At 42.2% G+C, this 12620-nt stretch overlaps 1 protein-coding gene across 1 annotated transcript; it reads left to right on the plus strand.

Moving 5' to 3' along the window:
* Nucleotides 1-563: 563 nt before the first annotated feature.
* Nucleotides 564-12411, plus strand: gdi1 (GDP dissociation inhibitor 1). The gene is made up of 11 exons (XM_086159399.1): nucleotides 564-1073; nucleotides 2790-2897; nucleotides 2993-3092; nucleotides 3736-3870; nucleotides 4859-5057; nucleotides 5636-5767; nucleotides 6392-6491; nucleotides 6585-6756; nucleotides 7452-7596; nucleotides 7716-7770; nucleotides 8710-12411. The coding sequence occupies exons 1-11, from the start codon at nucleotides 1029-1031 to the stop codon at nucleotides 8860-8862; spliced, it is 1344 nt and encodes a 447-aa protein (XP_086015525.1). The 5' UTR covers nucleotides 564-1028; the 3' UTR covers nucleotides 8863-12411.
* The last annotated feature ends 209 nt before the right edge of the window (nucleotides 12412-12620 follow it).

The following is a 12620-nucleotide window of genomic DNA, read 5'->3' on the forward strand; positions in this document are numbered from 1 at the left end:
TCCCGTCGACGCCGGCATCTCTCAACCCTCCCTGCCTTTCCCCGCGTTGTTCTACCCCCTCTTCGACCGCGTCGCAAACCCCAACGATAAATAGACACGTCGCCGTCGAGCTGCAGGAGCGTACTGCTAGCATCGGCAATGTGTCATGCGTGGTCAAATTTGGATTTAATGGTGGCGGAACACGCTCGATCGCAACATGACGAGTCATAAACGTACGACGTGGTGTTTAGAATGCGGAGCAAAGTTTATCAATGAATGATGGGTACACCTGGCGGCTGTCCATGGTGCTGATGGTCGTAAAACTTGGGGCGTTTCACGGCCTGCGTCACCCCGACTCGCCATTCCACCGCGAATAAATGAACGAACCGTGACTCGGAAGCAAACAATTACATAATGGGAGTAAAAAAAAGAAAAAAGAGTGCTTTTGTGTGCGGGAAGGGGGCCTGCGTGCGTGGCTCAGTCAGTGAAAGCGGCTCCCACCGATACGGCTGCGGTGGCGGAAGGATACCATGCGGCGCATCCACGCAACGCTGCGCCCACAACTGGAAAAAGGAAAACAGAACATTCAAACACGGGAGATAAATGCGTTAGAGCAACGGCGTGGTGTTGGTGGTAGTGGGGGAGGGATACTTAAACATCCCAAAACAACATGAGAGCGATCTCCGCATGGGTTTATATTAGCGTCCATTCACTCATTGCGTGTCCATTGTGTGGCAACATGGGAAGATAGGAGGATGCGCACTATTTCTCGACGCGCATTCACACTATTCTGGGGAGGTGTTCCGCGGTCAGGGCCATCTTTGGTCGTCCTCGCCGGTGACAGTGTGTACAGTTTCTTCTTACGGGAGAATTACTCTTAATGATTAATAAGTAATACCGAACTTTGGACGAGCCATTCGAAGCACCTGCGCCGAGACGGGGAGCCGACTCCCAGGTTTTGTGGACTCACTAGCACTCCTTCCTCCGGTACCCTTCATTTTTTCTCTCACGACAAAAAGAGGGCGAGACGGGAGAGGCGGCGATTCAACATGGATGAGGAATATGATGTGATCGTTCTGGGAACCGGGCTCACGGTGAGTGGGCAAAGTTACGCCCTTTTTAGCTAACATTTCTAAAAAAAAAAACAAAAAAAAACATAATAAGACATCCACGCTGTGAATGAGGCCCGTATCCTACAAGTGAAAGCTTGTCACATTAGGGAAATTGTAATAAGAGACGCCATTTGTAGCATCTCTAAAACGACAGCTAGCACGACGACCGGGGAGGGGGTGGTTGTTAACATAAAAATGTTAGGGTATTGTGAACAATAAAATCCGCCGGCGTCGGGGTGAGGCTTTCGAGTTCCACCCCGTAGCATCTTTTAGGCGTCACCCCCCTGCTGGTCCTCCGCTTAGACAGGCCTCCATCCTGGGGCGGTGCAAGGCCCGACCACGGGGTTACGAGATGACCGAGCTCCGCAGTTCCACTCACTCATCACGCCCTCTGCGGCAATCACCTTCCGCCACAGAAAAAAGAGCCCGGCGGACGTTCAATTTCGCAACCTCGGAAAGACCAAAAGTAGTCAAAAAACGTCAAAATTGCTCTTCAGCATAATACGTTTTTAATACGTTTTCAGTTCTGCTTTGTTAATATGGTAACGACGGTGTTCGGGATACACATGGTTGTTATGATCTCTCTAATTGTGATTATGATTATTATGAGTTGGAGTATGAGTGAAACGCGCATGCGCACAGCGGCCTGTCTGTCCTCCCTGCATCTTTCTGTCATAACAGGTCAGATGGTCACGGCAGGTGTGACAGACCTTTTACTTAAGATTAAACAAAATAAAGGTAATCGGTCTCACCTCATAGCTATAAAGTAACAGCTTTTTGAAAGTAAATCCAACGTTTTTTTTTTACGATTTTTTTTCAGGACTATTGCTTTTTTCATTATTTATCGCAAGCTCAGAGTGGGTCCAGGGATCCCACGTATGCACATGGACAATTACAACATTATTTTAAATTATAATTATAAAAATAAATATATGTTGACCAATTTTGACATCCTATTTGTTTGTGTTGTATTGGGAAATTCCTAATGGATCTAATTACATGATCAACAATCCAAAATCAACTTATTTCTAATTGTAATCAAAATGATTATTTCCTCTTAACATATTATTAACTAGTACATTTTTCATTACATTTACCTACATGTATTATTATTATACTACATTTGAGTCGTAAAACTGAATTAGGACTGTAACAAAGACTGAAAGAAAATGTAGGATATATTGATGACCATTGCTAAATATTCAATTTTCATTGTAATTTTTTTTCTGTTAGGTTACTTTTATTCTAATGCCCCTTACTTATTTATTTATATATACATATATCATGATAGCAGAACACACACACACACACACACACACACACACACACACACACACACACACACAGTTAAGTGAATATAATTTCCTCATCAAAAAACCCTAAATAACATTCCCCTCCCATCACAAGAAATTCAAGAGTTAAAGGGTTGGGAGTTAAAGGGCTGCTTCAATGTGAATATTCGTGATGTCACAAATTGTACTCGTTAAAAATGACATCACGCAAAGAGAGAGAGCGAGAGAGAGAGAGAGAGAGAGAGAGAGAGAGAGAGAGAGAGCACTTTTATTGATGAAACAAAAGAAAAGCTTCTAATGTTCCACTCTGCACTTTCGTCAGTCAGAAATGGATCTGAAGGAACCAGAAGGTAAACACGTTCCGCTCCAAACAGGAAGCTGAGTATCCGCTGGTTTCTTCCTGCAGGAATGCATTCTGTCCGGCATCATGTCTGTCAACGGGAAGAAGGTCCTGCACATGGACAGGAACCCGTACTATGGAGGCGAGAGCTCCTCCATCACCCCCCTGGAGGAGGTAATCTATAAAACCAATCAATATCTTTTGTGTGCGTCTCATTGCGAGTCAACCGCTGACCTACTGGCTGTCCCCCTCGCTGTTCCCTCCCTCAGCTCTACAAGCGCTTCACTCTTCCAGATAGTCCCCCTGAGTCCATGGGCCGGGGAAGGGACTGGAACGTCGATCTCATCCCCAAGTTTCTGATGGCCAACGGTGAGCCGAAGGACGATCTTCTGCCTCAACTCTTGACTATAAAGCTGTAAAAAGTCGGATGATGTCATCTGAGGGCAAAATATATTTGAGATGATGAATCTTAAAGACTGCACGAAGCAAGAATGGACTAAAAAAACGAGAGATTTGCCATTCTCCTTCCATTACAGTAATCTACAATGATTTTATAATTTTGAAATACAATCATATTAAAATACAAAAAATACTAAAAGATGATTATACAAAATCATCATTTTCAAGTCAAAATACATTTGTACTATCAAAATCAAGCTTCCACAGTAAACTACACTTTTAGCCTCATATAAACTGTATAATATATAAATCTAATAAAAAAAAAATCACATTTAAATTCAACCAAGACAATAAACTGACATTTAAAAGATATGACCAATACATATGTGCATATAGAAATATATGTATAATATATGTATATTTGGGTTTGTCTAAATGATGTAATAAGATAGACTTCAAAAATCAAAATGAAACTTGGCACATTGTAATTCTGTTTTATCACCAACACCGGAATCATGATGACAGTGTTTGTAGTGTGTATTGCTGAAGGCCAAAAATTCATATAAAGTGTGTGTGTGTGTGTGTGTGTGTGTGTGTGTGTGTGTGAGCACAGGCCAGCTGGTGAAGATGCTGCTGTACACAGAAGTGACTCGGTACTTGGACTTCAAAGTTGTGGAGGGAAGTTTTGTCTACAAAGGAGGGAAAATCTACAAGGTGCCGTCGACCGAGACTGAGGCCCTGGCTTCAAGTAAGCCATTCAAAATTGTGAATGTTCCTGGGGGATGGTTTTCAGGATGATTTAAAGTCACCTTAAAAAGTCCCGTCCATCATAAATGTTTGTCCCTTCTTGCCGCTTTCCGCTCTGTGGCTTGACGGCCTTTTCTTCTTTCATCGATCAAAGTTGAGCTTTGAAACTCAGCGGAGACCTGAATTTGAGAAGGCGAGACAGAATGATGGCCTCCCAAATAGTTGAAGGCTGATCTTGGCGTCATTTATCCAGCAACACAAGGGAAACGTGGAAACTTGAGAGGAGAAAGACTCCAGAGCAGTATGCACCGGGAGCAGGGGCTCAGTAAACCACCCAGTGGCCAGAGCTTAATAATGCAGAACTCTTAGTTTTTGCAAGAGGATGAATTTAATAAAAAAAAATTATGTGTATTTCGGAACTGGCATACCAAAGTTTCAGAAAATTATACCAGCCAGAAAATTAGTAGACTATCACCATTTGAAAATAAGATCAGTACATGATACAAAATCTACAAAATTATTAGAAAACACAAGGAAATTAGCAAAAATAAATCCCAGATAACAGGATAAAAATAATCATATAAAATCAACAATAAAATATAACCTGTTTTTATTTTCAAAATAAGGTTTAAATGAGTAAATATCTTGTTTTTATAATAATTATTATTATAATTATTAAAGTTATGCTTTCCTTTTACAAGCCATATTTTTGTATTTGAAAAAAATTCCTTATAATAATTCCTTCTTTTTTTTTTTCTTGAGGGAATAAGGCGAAAACTTGAAAAATGTCACAACTTGTAAAGGTGAAAAAATATTTGCATAGTCATTGTTTCTGGAACTTGCGATGAGGAATTGGAGAAGAAGGTGGCGACATTTGGCAGATTTTTATGTTGCAGCCGTGCATGAATGCAAGAAATGCACTATTTCTGCACGTCACCATATGAGGACGCCGTGAATTTTAACCCCAATTTTTATGCTCAAACTTCCAGATTTGATGGGAATGTTTGAGAAACGCAGGTTTCGGAAGTTTTTAGTTTTTGTGGCGAACTTCGACGAGAACGACCCCAAAACCTTCGAAGGCGTCGACCCCAAAACCACAACAATGAGGGATGTTTACAAGAAGTTTGACCTTGGCCAGGATGTCATTGACTTCACCGGCCATGCCCTGGCCCTCTACAGGACAGACGAGTGAGTGAATCTTGCGATATACGCAGAATTGTAGAAATGTGGTTCCTAGCTTTGGTCTCAGTCTCAATTCAGGCCTTTTTTTGTTGACTTGAGTTGACCTCTCAGCGGGGAGTTTTTCACTGAATTATCAAGGTTTTATACATCCTGATAAACCCCGAAGGAAGTGGAAAAACTTCTCCAGCCTTGGAAAATGTGGAAATTGCCAAAAGAATAGGTGTCGTCCTGGAAAAGTAGATTTTTTTTTAATATATATATATATATATATATATATATATGTATATATATATATATATATATATGTATATATATATATTTTTTTTTTTTTTTTACTCTAAAAAGACAAGTTTCAACTTCAATTGTGTTTCACCTATAGCACCAGAAGATTAAATCTAAAATAGCTTTACTTCTCTGAGTACCTGAGGGGTGTAGCCTTAAGTCCATTGTCTTCCCAGTGACCTGGATATCTCTTAAATGACACCCGGAAAAGCTCTTGAAAACTGTCTTTCGATATATCGAGTTCCGTTTGGCGGTTACTGTACCTACAGATCATGACCACGTTTTTCTTGTTTCCTCTCCAGCTACCTTGACGTTCCCTGTTTGGACACGATCAACCGCATCAAGCTGTACAGTGAATCGCTGGCTCGATATGGGAAGAGCCCCTACCTCTACCCTCTGTACGGCCTGGGAGAGCTGCCGCAGGGATTCGCCAGGTTCACGCTCCCTCACACTCGCGCTCACAGACACAGTCACAGCTGCGCAGTGCGTCGTGATGTGTTCCCCCTGTGAGGTGTAACACCGATGATTCAATTGCAGATAGGGATGTATTTCAGAATCCCAGGAGGGGTGTTGGTAAACTGTCCGAGGTGGCTTGCGAAAAAAACAAGAAAAAAATATCACGCATGAATTTTTGTGGAAATCCCCGGAAGAGGATCGGGAAGCTTTCCAGAAAAATGAATTGAGGAATTGCGTCACACTTTGCAAGACATAAACCAGTAATTGTACAAAGTGGCCTACTTACTTCAGACAGACTAAATTTAAATGCCTGCTCCAAAAAAAAAAACAAAAACGAAGTAATTACTCTTAATGTTGCAGTTAGCCCAATAAACGTGTTTCAAATGACCCCATAATGAGCCAAAAATGGCACAAAAGTGAAACTGTATACGTCTAAAGGGGCCTTTAACAACAATTAACTGCTCCTTGTTGTTCCAGGAACACTTTCATATATATAAGTTAATGTCAATATCACTCTTTTGGTTATTGTGATATTTCAGTTTCCTTATTGATCAAATGCCACTTGTCTCTAACATAGGATAATCTCTATAACCCCATCTCAGGTTGAGTGCGATCTACGGAGGAACTTACATGCTGAATAAACCAGTGGATGAGATCGTGATGGAGGGCGGTCATGTGATCGGAGTGAAGTCCGAGGGCGAGGTTCGGCCATATCGGATTATTCATAGTCACCACGGACGGATTAAATGTTGCGACGCTTTCTCAAACAGGCCGCTGTCGTGTTCCCCCCTGCAGGTTGCGCGCTGCAAGCAGCTGATCTGCGACCCCAGCTACATCCCGGACCGCGTCCGCAAGGCGGGTCAGGTGATCCGTGTGATCTGCATCCTCAGCCACCCCATCAAAAACACCAACGACGCCAACTCCTGCCAGATCATTATTCCTCAGAATCAGGTCAACCGCAACTCAGGTGAGGCTCGTTGCTGCCTGAGGGGATGTAACACACATGCACACAGCGCACGCATAGCACCCCACTGTACTACTACTACTATTAATAATAGTAATAGTATCTGCTTGTTTTCTTAACAGTATCAACAAGAGAACGCAATGTCACCACTTTTTATAATTTTGGTAAATATTATTCATACTGGTATTTGAAATTTCAGTATTGCTCATTTCATAGCATATTATGTAAACATATACACACTGAAGGTACATATTTATGCGCATCAACATTTCCTGTTCTACGGTACATTTCCAAGTAAAATCACCTTTAAGATTTTACTTAAAATATTCCAGTTTCATGTTATTCAACCAATTGGTTTTCTATTCTTTTTTCAATGTGTGAAATACTCTATCGAACCTTTAGTCGACCAGCAAATGATTCTCATGTAAAATAGTTTGATGCGGTTTTGATGCAAAAAACTTGACCCCCCATTAATGAACCACAATGCTGAAGAATCTTACATGTATTTCTGGATGCTTAAAACACAGACTAACACACTCAAAGTAGCCAATACTTTTGGCCCTGTTGAATGTTCTCTGCATTATTTTTACATGTAGCTCAGTATATTAAGAGTACCTGGTTTTTACACGTACTTCGGTCAAGTGTCGGCATACCACAAATACCTTTTAGTTGAGACGCCGTTGTCCTCATCCCTGCAGACATCTACGTGTGCATGATCTCTTACGCCCACAACGTGGCGGCCCAGGGGAAGTACATCGCCATCGTCAGTACCACGGTGGAGACCAGCGAGCCCGAGGCCGAGATCGAGCCGGCGCTGGAGCTGCTGGAGCCCATCGACCAAAAGTCAGTCCTCTGAATTCTGTCGATTTCGCTTTTTAAGCATTCGCCAGAGATCTTGTTTTTAATGAGATGCTGCAGTTGATTGATTTATATATATATTTTTTTTGCCTTTTACTCGACAGGTTTGTGGCTATCAGTGACCTTTACGAGCCCACAGACGATGGAACAGAGAGCCAGGTGAGGAAACGCGGCAGCAATAAGACTTTTATCGACACCCGGTATCCCACACACAAGTAGAGCTGGACGCTTCAGCAATTCTATGCATTTTTTTTTGAAGCCTTTCACTTCAGCTCCTTTATAAATACAATGAAGCAGAGGTGGAGTGCAGTCATTGATCCGCAGGTCCCAAGTACAAGTCTTTAGGTCCAAGTCCAGTCAAGACAGGAAGCTTTCAGGCTACTCATAAGTCTGGAAGGAGGGTAAGATCGAGGCAATGGTTTGAAGTCAAGGGAGAAAGTAATCACAAGTCCTTCATGTATTGTAAAAGCTCTGTTTTTCTTTTTATCTTTATTTTTGGTCACGCTTTGTACGACAAATCGATTGTTTAGTGTCTCGGTCCAGTGAAGACAGTCGTGTCTCATGCGTTTTGAAGTCGAGTCTTATTACGATCGTCATCCTGTTGGTGGCTTGTCGGCTGCGAGAGAAACGAACACGCGACCCGGCTCCGACTCCGGTTCGAGTCGGATAAATCGACTGGCGCCAAATTCAAGTCACGTGACTCGAGCCCAGGGCCCTGAGAGTTCTCTGGGATTGCTGACATTGTTTTAACCTCGGCACGATTTTCATCACCTAGCAAAATGTAAAAGTCATGCGGTTGTCAATCTAACTTCTTCACATGGACTGCGTTAAACTAATGTTTAATGTTTAACGTCTAACGTTAAATTCAAGATTAATGTCCGTATGACATTAAAAAGAAACGTGTTTTATGACGTTTTTGGTGTTTCGGCCGTCCAGCGTCATCGCTTTTTTGAAAGTTTCACTCTTAATGCTCCTTGTACTGTCGATACTTCTAAATCTGGGCTTGGAATATCAACTTCTGTCGGCCCTGATAAGCTGTGCGACGTGTGTGTGAAGTCATAACAGCAAACGATGACGCTCCAAATTTCTCCCGCCCAGGTCTTCGCCTCGAGGTCCTACGACGCCACCACTCACTTCGAGACCACGTGCAACGACATCAAGGACATCTACAAACGCATGACCGGGAGCGACTTTGACTTTGAGAACATGAAGCGCAAACAGAACGACGTGTTTGGGGAGGACGAGCAGTGAGTGGTAGACGGGGGGCTTCTGAGAGAGGGCGAGGCCGGGAAAGGAGGTCGGGGCGAAAAGGTGGAGGAGACTCCGCCTGTCTTAAACCCTTTGCCGCCTTTTCCTCAAGTCACCCTCTCTCTTTCTCTCTTGACACACTAACGCTCTTACACACACATACACATACACACACACACGCGCCGTTCAAACACTCACTCTCCCTTCTCTGTCACTGAAAAGCAGGGTTGACACGGTTCCTCATTTCATGATAAGAATCTATAATCATGTCTTAACTTCCATCATTAGAGCTGAATTATTACTTGTGGTTGGTGATTTTGGAAACATTTCATTCTTTCTGTAACATCTCTCCGCTCGCGCCGACGCCGCCTCGACTTCGGCGCCCGCGCGAGATGATAATGATTTAAAAAAAAAACAAGAAAAGACCAAAAAAAAAAAAAAAAACAGTGACAGCTTTTAGCGTAGAATTCCTCTGGAAGGGTCACTTCCAGGCGACGTGCATGTTTTCCACACGATAGTTCTGTACATAGACTCAAATAACACTGCGGTACGAAAGCTGGACCATTCCACTCATCGCTCCTGTCAGCCCTGCTTTCACCCTTTACGCTTGTGGTTTTTTTTTTTTTTTTTTAAACAATATTATATTTTTTTCCCCAGTGTAACCTCAAATGGACGCCGCTACTTTAACATTTTTTTTTTTTTTTTTTTTTTCTTAATTTTCGTTTCGGCAAAATTTGTCGGTGAAACGGCGAAAAACAGAAACAAAATAAGTTATGAGACGTTACATATAAAATCGGGCTGTTAAGTCAACCGATAGTGCTCACTTTGCAATGCTGTTGTGTTCCCTGTGCTAGCAGGCAAGCTAACCGGTGGCTAATAACTGTGGATCGCGCCCCCAACCTCTCCTGCTATCCACCTGTACGGCGGGTCCCTTCGTCGAATTTCTGTTTGTGTGGCGTCAAATTTGAATAGTTTTACTTGCTAACATTTTAAATTATTGAAGAGTTTTATTTCTATATATTTGGTGCACATTTCACTGGCTGAAGTTATGACGTTTACAGGCGCAGAGATGGAAACGGGGGTTCTGGAGCTGAAAATGGAATTAAAAAAAAAAAAATAAAGTAAATAAAAGGGAATGTCGGGAGGAAAGTTGGTGTTGAGATAGTTGGTCTGGTGCTCGGCGAGGCTTCCTGTCACGGTGACCGCCAGCTCTGGTTCTGGAAGTACTTTTTCAAATTACCCTTTGGCAACAAATGCAGTTTTGAAAATTGTGGTCATGCAAGACAGGCTAGCTATCTAATTAGTTAGCAGTTTGCTAACTTCCCCTATAGAAGCCAGAAGTCAGTTTGGTCTCCGTCATTTTTTCAGTAGGTATGTGCTGATACTTGAGTCCAGTCTCTGATTGGTAAAGTACGCAGTTCGACCCTGTAAACTTTAGCTAGCATGTTTGCTGCTAGGGATAATCTCTTACTGTACCATAGTTCATGTTTTTGCTTTTACCTGCTTAGAGAAACCAGTTATTCCCTCTCTGACCTGCTGTGTGTTTCAGGGAAGTTAAGTTTGATTCGCAGAGGATTCTGGGATAGATTCTGTGATTCGGATTGGTTTATGGAATTGTGGTTCCTTCAGTCTTAATAGTGAATATATACTTGGTCTTGTAACTTTACTTCAGTTTGCCTCGCATTACACACTAAAACGCATTTCATTTGCTAGATTGCTGGCTCCATTCCCTGTTTCAGTATATTTTCTGGGGAAAAAAAATGGAGGAAACATTGTGAGAAAATTTCACTCCCTGAATCAGAGGTTAAAAGAAAACGAGTACAAATCGAAGCGGTCACCTTTGACTTCCGTTCAGCCAGGTCTGGAGCTAGTGTCGAAAAAGAGGCGGAGCTTCAAGGAGAGCGTTGCGCTGACAGGAAAAGGCACGGGGTGATGTTTTGGATTGTGAAAGGTTTTAAAGTGAGGAAGGTGAAGACTGAAATTTTGGCCCAAAGTGAAAGTGAAAGCACCAGACTGTGTCCTGGGTGGTTCAACCCTTTGTGTATAAGATAAGTCAACCAACACCAGCCCTTTTCCCCCTCACTGAGCTCAACCCTCTGTGAAAACTGTAGTGATGAAGTAGAAAGCGTAGCTTGACTAAAGTTTGAAGCTCCAGTTACAAGTGCCGCCCCAGGAGATGCTTTTATTTAGTCATAGCCTTAATTTGAGGTCTCCCTCTAATCCCTGGGCCCCTCAGAAAATAACTGCTTTGCTTTAAACGATCAGGTGTGGCAGGTGACACCTTTGAGATGACCAGTGAGATGACCGGTGCTGGCGAGACGTGCTAATGATGCTAAAACTAGAACTCGGAGAAACCGTGGAAGGGACGACGTGCGATCCGGTCTTTGGAGCACGTTAACAGCCCGATCTACCGGCGGCTCCGTTAAAAACATCAAAAACACCTTCATTTTAAATCAACCCAAGTGTGATTTAAAATGATTATTTTTTGCTTCTGTATGATTCAGAAACCCAGTGAAATCCGGTAATCCAGGCTCTCATTTAAACCCGATAGAAAAGTTTTAATTGGCCTAGAAAATCGTGTACAAACTTAATCTTGGATTGGCAACCCCAATTAGAAACAAATTTGGGACGGAGGCCACGAGTCCGGACACAAATATTTAAAATTTGAATCTGGCAGTGAGTCGGAAATGAGCTCTAATGCTCGTAGCATGAATGCACTAGTCTCCTTGAAATGCAGCGATAAAGTTCCTTTAAAATCCAACCTGCCGCAAGCTAGTCGCCTAGCAACCCAAAACACAGTCGTAGGGGGTGTTTGGAGTGTCTTACTGTTCTCACTCTATTTTTTTGAATTTCAGCAACGTGCCGCGGAAGGTTTTACGTTGAAACGCCGAACACGCTATGCTATCAGTTTACATTGAAATACATTATAAAAGTGATGCATTCCAATCTTTTGTTTGTTTTTTTTTCGCTGGGTCATGTTTTATGTTTACCTTATCTCGTGATAATCCAGGCATCGCACAGCATCCCAGACGACGGCGGTTTGTCGCCGAAAAACCTTCGAGTCCGTGTTCAATTTCCCGCTTCTCATTACGCCTGCTCTTTATCCTGGAATTGAAAAAAAAAAAACCAAACACACGTACATACACACACACACGTGATCTGATGAAAAAAACTGGATTCCTGTTTCCTGTCTGAGATATAGATCTGTTGGAAGCCCCCCCTCCTCCTCCCACCCAGCATCACATATTGTCCTCTCTCTCTTTAATTTATTGAAAACAAAAGCCTCGTGTGATGGTACTGATTTCATTTCCTTCCGGTTTTGGCTTTTTTTTTTTTTTTTTTTTTTTTTTCGGACAACCACTATTGACAACATTTCCCTTGAAAATTGACTAAAGTGAAATAGTTCAGGCTGAGTCGTAGAAAAAAAAACAACTTAACTGTCCTTGTTTGATCACTAGTATGTGAACAATGCCTAATGTCTTGTGTAACAAATAAAATGAAATAAACTATGAATGAAATGATAGAAAAATAAAAAAAAAAGCACATGGCAAACCTTGATTTCTGTTTTGCTTTTTCTGAAAATGTTGTCAGTGTTCGGGTGGGCGGTGACGATACTCACATTCGTACGATATTTTAAATGTCGGTTATCCTAAAAAGGAAAATAAGATAAATATATCAAGAAAACTGAACGAATGAAAAATGACAGACGACGGCGGAGTTGGAAGGTGGAAATGATCTCCTGATGATCCTCAGCCAACGCT

This window comes from Fistularia commersonii, chromosome 14, assembly GCF_037954325.1.
Source record: "Fistularia commersonii isolate RoL2024-O1a breed Wild chromosome 14, RoL_Fcom_v1.0, whole genome shotgun sequence".
Lineage (NCBI taxonomy): Eukaryota > Metazoa > Chordata > Actinopteri > Syngnathiformes > Fistulariidae > Fistularia > Fistularia commersonii.

What these genes read in the sequence shown, in the direction of transcription:
- gdi1 (XM_086159399.1), top strand. Translation starts at nt 1,029, where the DNA reads ATGGATGAGGAATATGATGTGATCGTTCTGGGAACCGGGCTCACG. An exon ending in CCATCACCCCCCTGGAGGAG is followed by an intron (nt 2,898 to 2,992) that starts GTAATCTATAAA and finishes TCCCTCCCTCAG; the next exon opens with CTCTACAAGCGCTTCACTCT. An exon ending in CAAGTTTCTGATGGCCAACG is followed by an intron (nt 3,093 to 3,735) that starts GTGAGCCGAAGG and finishes GTGTGAGCACAG; the next exon opens with GCCAGCTGGTGAAGATGCTG.